General features: G+C 39.1%; 1 protein-coding gene across 1 annotated transcript in view; it reads left to right on the top strand.

The window, feature by feature from the left end:
* Nucleotides 1-1,833: 1,833 nt before the first annotated feature.
* RFX6 (regulatory factor X6) overlaps nt 1,834-6,000 on the top strand; it is a 53,346-nt gene continuing 49,179 nt past the window's right edge. The window contains exons 1-3 of the mRNA XM_004011174.6: nt 1,834-2,110; nt 2,367-2,523; nt 5,202-5,325. Of these exons, the coding sequence (XP_004011223.3) occupies nt 1,891-2,110; nt 2,367-2,523; nt 5,202-5,325 (501 nt within the window). The 5' untranslated portion in view covers nt 1,834-1,890. The remainder of the gene's footprint in view (nt 2,111-2,366; nt 2,524-5,201; nt 5,326-6,000) is intronic.

Below are 6,000 nucleotides of genomic sequence, written 5' to 3'. Positions count from 1 at the left end.
TTATTTTGTTAGGGGAAAGAGTTTACTTAAAAATAAAGCAAGAAATTCACTTGGGGCCTTAAACAGTTTGTGTTTTCGCTGATCAATTCAACTGGATAATTGCCAGATATTCACTTAGTGTCCGTATGACATACACACACACATACAACCTGTCCATCAAGTGATATTTTTAAAAAGCTATTTTTAAATCCTAGTAATTTTTTTGAATGTTTTTCTTCTGATTATGTGATACAAGTGGACAGAGTCTTTCTGTGTACAGTTAACCACGAGGACTTCCTTTATAGAGTGAGTCTGAGGGTGTTTCTGTAAAGAAGGGACATTCTAAACTTTATCATTGTAGGACTGAGCCCCATGGACTGAGAAAACTCTGAGGCTTTACAGAGACAGGGTACTGGGTGGAGGAGACTGATACTCAAGGTTGTAGGGAGTGATGGTGGTATAGACTTAGAGCTTTGGTTGCCTGGATAGCTGGACTGCCCCAACCTAGATCCAGGCTCTGGAGGTACCAGGAGAAAATCTCTGACAGAGAAGTGGTGACTTTTCCATAAGTTACGCTGAAAAATGGGTAAGGGTCAAATGTACTCATAATGTTAGCCACTTTGGCAAAGTAATGCTCTTAGATTGTTTTACTCCCACCTATAATCCACCCTTCAGCCATCCACCACCTTGGGTCCCATTTTGCTTTTTCCATGTTATATTTGGATATAATATAGTTTAATATTGTTAAATTTCAGGAGTGATCTATCTTACTAAGCTCCAAATGAGGATGGCAGGCTGCAGATTGTGGTGAAGAAGTGTGAATGAAAGCAAGATATTTGCTCTCTCTGGAGAGCACCAAACATATAGATAGTGAGCACAGGGCAATATCTGTCAAAAGAACAGAAGGTGGAAGGAAGGAAAGATTCGGTGTCAATGGGGCAACACAGAGCCCAAGTCTACTGATTTCTCCTTAAAGAAAGAACAAGATATTTTCCCCCATACACGACTATCTCGGCATTTTAGATTGGAAATGAAATGTGGCAACTTCATTTTTTCATTTCCGCAATGGTCCATTGCACTACTACCAGGTATGAGGGGTGAGGAATCGCCAGGGATGCGTTTAAATTACAAAATACGTAGAGAGTGGATGCATCTTTTCCTCTAAGCTCAGAGCCAGATCCCCAGAGGGCAGAGAGGCAGGCATTCTGCGCTGGGGAGCAAGGCAGTCTTCCCACTAGTGGGCCGAGATGGCGTCTGTCCGGGTCACTGAGAAGACCCCTTACCACTCCCCACCCCCCACCGCCCAGGATTACTCTGGGAATAAATCAGCCCAGACCATGTTCTGCAAAGACTGAGCGGTGCTCTGAGGTCCCCCTCCTCCGGCCTGGGCGTGCAGAATCAGGGCAGTCCCCTGAAGCATCCTTGATGTCACCCGAGAGTAGAGGTGGGGAGAGTTGCTTCTCCCCTCCCTCGGCCCCCCACCCCACCCCGAGATGACAGTGTCGCTTTCTTGGTTCCTTGGAGAGCTTTGGGTGTGGAAAAGTGTCCTCGGTCCCAGCTCAAGATGGGAGAAGAGGAAACAGAGGGAAGAGATGTGGGGAAAGGGACTTCATTGCTCAGGCTTGACTCGCGCAGGTGAGAAGTGAGTTCTGAGCGGAGCATCTGTCAGGATGGCAGGCAGGTGGAGACGGGCAGTCCCGCCTCGGCCCACCCGGTTCCCTGGGCTGTCAGAGCTGCCCCTGGGCCGGGCCTTCCTTCTCCGCGACGCCCGGGGGATCCCGAGCCGCGGCCTCCGCCTCCGCCCCAGCGGCCCGGGGTCCGCAGCCCCGCCCCGCCCCGCCCCGCCCCGGCCTCCCGGCTCCGCTGGGCGCCGGTCGAGCGGCTGGCGCCCAAGTCTCGGCGGCCAGGAGGATGGCCAAGGTCCCGGAGCTGGAAGACGCCTTCCTGCAGGCGCAGGCTTCTCCCCCGGTTTCCCCCGAAGTCCAGGAGTGTTGTGTGCAGCTCCTGGGCAAGGGTTTGCTCGTTTACCCCGAAGAAAGGGTGTACCTGACGGGCGAAGCGCAGCCGGGGCGCGAGCTGGGCAGCGGGGAGAAAGCGGACGACTCGGAGCTGCCCGGGGGAGTTAAAGCCGGTGAGTGCTCTGCCCTCCCGGGACGTGACTGGGACTCGGATGTAGTTTTAAAAGGGCCTCCAATGATAAACACATCGCAAACGTACATGTGTTTCCCCTAGGAAAATGCTGGTCGAATAGAAATTAAGTCTAAGGGATTTTGTATAACTCTCCTCCGAACCCCCCATAGACCACCCCGTTTGACGCCAAGATACATTTAGAGCTAATTAATTGATTTTATATTCTGGTTTTCTTTATCTTTTCAACTGGCAATTAGAAATGCATTTAAGCAATGGTAACTTTTCCTCCGAAGAAGAGGATGCGGATAATCCAGACAGCAAAACTAAAGCAACCGATCCACACCTCTCACAGAAGAAAACCATCACGCAGATTATGAAGGATAAAAAGAAGCAGACCCAGCTCACCCTGCAGTGGTAAGGCTCGCTCAAGGGTACCCTTGAATTTTGAAAGTCAGTATATTCAGATTCTTTGCTTTTTTCCATTTGGTTCTCTCAAACGTTCTTGCAGGAGTTTAAAAGACCAATTAGAAATTCATCCAAAAATTGTTTTCACTGAATGTTTTGTATAGAGACATATTCTGGTAAAGGTGAAAAATGATCTGCAATGCAAATAAAAACCATCACTTTGTTCATTATTGGCTAACTTCTTTGTAATTTTGTAATTTCTTTGTTGTAGTTTCATTATTGTAATTCCTTTGAATGTAAGCAATAATGAATTTTAATGACTTGTTCAACATGCAATCAACTCATAAGCTTTTATGTTTATAAAACATGATTCTTAAAAAATAAGTTAAAAAGAGGAAGGATCTTAACCCTACCTTTTACCATAGAGTGCAAATTCAAAATTGTGTATCAGTTGTGTATCAATTCAGCCATAAGATGAAATATGTTTGAACTAGAAGACATAGATCAATCAGTTAAAATGGTGCTATTAACTTAAATAAATATTCAACTATTTTAAAAGTAGCTTTTATATATGATTTATTACAGTGAAATATCACTAATTAGATTTTATGGAAAATCTTCTAAAACCAAGAGTTTATCAGTAGGCTCTCTAAGTAAAAGTCCTACAGAAACTTTTATAATATTGTTTCAAAAGGAAGAGGAATCTAAAGTAAAAACATAATATTAAACTTCCCTATGTAGGGTAAAGAAATTTCCTCCCAAATTCCAAATAGGATGCAAATAAGTAAAAATGTCTATTTGCTAATAAGTTACACAATCTGTTTATATGTAAAATGTGATCTAAATCTTAAAAAAATACAATAGAAAAAGCAGTATCTTAATAAAAACTAGTACATTTTATTTCATTTAAACATTGAATTACAATTTGCATATACTGTTTGTGATTGTGTCCTTAATTCTTCCAAACATTTGAAATATAAGTTTAATATCCTTCTAAAATTATGGCTAATCTATTGAAATTGATATTTCATTTATTAGTTGAGAATATACTAGGGCAGTAAATAATTGAGCTAATTATCTTAAATATTTAGGAAACAGCTATTTTCTTTAGGATAATTGGAGCAAAAAGGTTTTGACTTCAGATATATTATGAAGGCTTTTTGAATGATCACTTCCATTCAATTTGAATGAATGGAAACAAATGGGTTTTTATTTTATAAATATAAATACATTACAATTAAAGAAAAAAGTCATATCCAAAATTAAGATTGTATTTATGTCTAGGATTAGTCAGTATTTTGAAGACAAAAACAATGCCAACAATATCAATACAGCCAGATGAAAAAGTGGACATTATATGTGTCATTTAAATATAGTTAAAACAGTTGAATATTTCTCAGTAATTTTCATATGTTTTGAGACTATAAAATGTCATCATTTTTGTTTGAACTTTCCACACTCTCACCCCCTCCCAGAGATATATAGTTTTAAAAAAACCTACATGAGTTATTTACCTTTTGATAATTTTCCCTTACGACTACAGATTAGAGTGGGGATGTTAAAAATTAGAATTAAAAATTAAAGTGCCTGAGTAGCTTCAATTTTCACTGTCAACTAGGTGTTTGGTTTTGTGTATGTAAATTTTACTGGGATTTCCATCTTTCTAAGACAAAGGAAAAAAAGAACCAAATCCCAGGAAACATCCTGTAGCTTTTATCTCACGCACCTTGGGAACATGTTAAATCAGAGATCTTGAAGAGTTTCACTCAATTTTAACCTAAATGTATATTCTATATTGTGTTGCTCTTGTATAGTACTAATTATGATCTTACTGTACATAAAAAGAAAGTAAGTAAATTTTAGCCATTATCGTCTACTGAAAGGGTGGAAGAATTGAGACTAGAATCCACAAGTTCTGATTTCTTGATGGCTGTTCAGGTATTTGTAACACTTAAATATATGTTATTACCTTTATATAAATTGTGTGCAATTGCAATTGCTGGTATCCAAATTAAGTGGAATTATTTCTAAATTTTCAAAGATTATATGATTATGTTTATAATATAGAACCGAATTTAGTGTCACGTTTGGCGGCATCCATAGAGAATAACATTATGTTTCGTGAGTACAGGATCTTTTAGGTAATGATAAGTACTAATTACAGCAAAAAAGGGTAGAGATAGAGGTAAACTGGTACTATTTCAAACTTACAGTTAATGTATTCTTATGTATTTTGCAAATAAATGTGTCACCATACTTCCGTAACTATTCAATGTTCAGAGCCAGTTTGGGAGTGAAAGTAAGAGATTGTAGGAAGCCTCTCGACAATGTTATTTTAAAAATCCATCACCTTCAATTTCACCATTCATATTTGGATATCACAGAGCAAAGCATGATGAACAGTGAAGATTTACTCAGAAGTAAGGCTTATTCAGGCAGGTGGACCAGGCAGAAGTGATTTTGTCTTAGCCGTGGGTGTTTTAACTGCACTAACAGGTGTTCATTGAGGTTCTTGCTCTTCTAACTTTAATCCTTGTGATCATATTTTCAATATTATCCAGAATAAAAGAACATGAACACTTTTATATAGAGTCTGTGTTCAAAGGGAGCAGTAAAACAATGTGAGAGGGGGAAGGAAAGAAGAAATAAAGAAAAGGTTTGAACTAATTCTTTGCCCTTTTTCTTAGGCTTGAAGAGAATTACATTGTATGTGAAGGAGTTTGCTTACCACGGTGCATCCTTTATGCACACTACTTAGATTTCTGCAGGAAAGAGAAATTAGAGCCAGCCTGCGCGGCCACCTTTGGAAAGGTAAATAACACATTTTGGCTATACTACCTTACAACTGAAGTCGTGTGAGGCAAACAGTATGGAAACAAACTTAACTGTTCAAGTTTTCTTACAGAATATTAAGAAATCTGTTTTGTAAATGAAATCTCTTAAAGACTGCATTTGGAACTGCTATATGTTTAATGTAGATTTTACCTACTATTTGTTTTACCTTGAACTGTAATTCTGTATGTTTTAAATATTAGAACCCTGGCTACCAGATTTAATGTGACCTTAAAAGAAGCTTCAAATAAGCTTCATTCCCTTCAAAGAGGGATACATTAAAAAGAATTATATGGCCTGTACTGAGAAGCAAAATCAAGTGGAAATGACAAGTATCTCGTTAATATATTTGGTGATTGCATTTATTCTATCTCATAAACAGTTCTCTTAATTCTCCATTTGCTCTTAAGTATATTTACACCCCAAACTCCTGAGATGTTGTGACGGGATTGGTTAAATTTCTCTCCTTTAAAAACATTCGTTTTTACTGAACCTGTGTGGTTAGGATGGGAATTGCTATAACTGAATGCTACTGTATTTACATACATAGGACTCATTTTAAGAATTTGGAAATAGTATCTATCTCTTGAGAAAGTCTTGGTTTTTGAGATTCTTGTCCTACTCTATTGTCTTGAAATCTCAGATATCCCAGAA

This window comes from Ovis aries, chromosome 8 (genome assembly GCF_016772045.2).
Source record: "Ovis aries strain OAR_USU_Benz2616 breed Rambouillet chromosome 8, ARS-UI_Ramb_v3.0, whole genome shotgun sequence".
NCBI classification, from domain to species: domain Eukaryota; kingdom Metazoa; phylum Chordata; class Mammalia; order Artiodactyla; family Bovidae; genus Ovis; species Ovis aries.
Note: the sequence above shows the minus strand (reverse complement) of the source record. Positions and strands in the feature narration are given on the sequence as shown.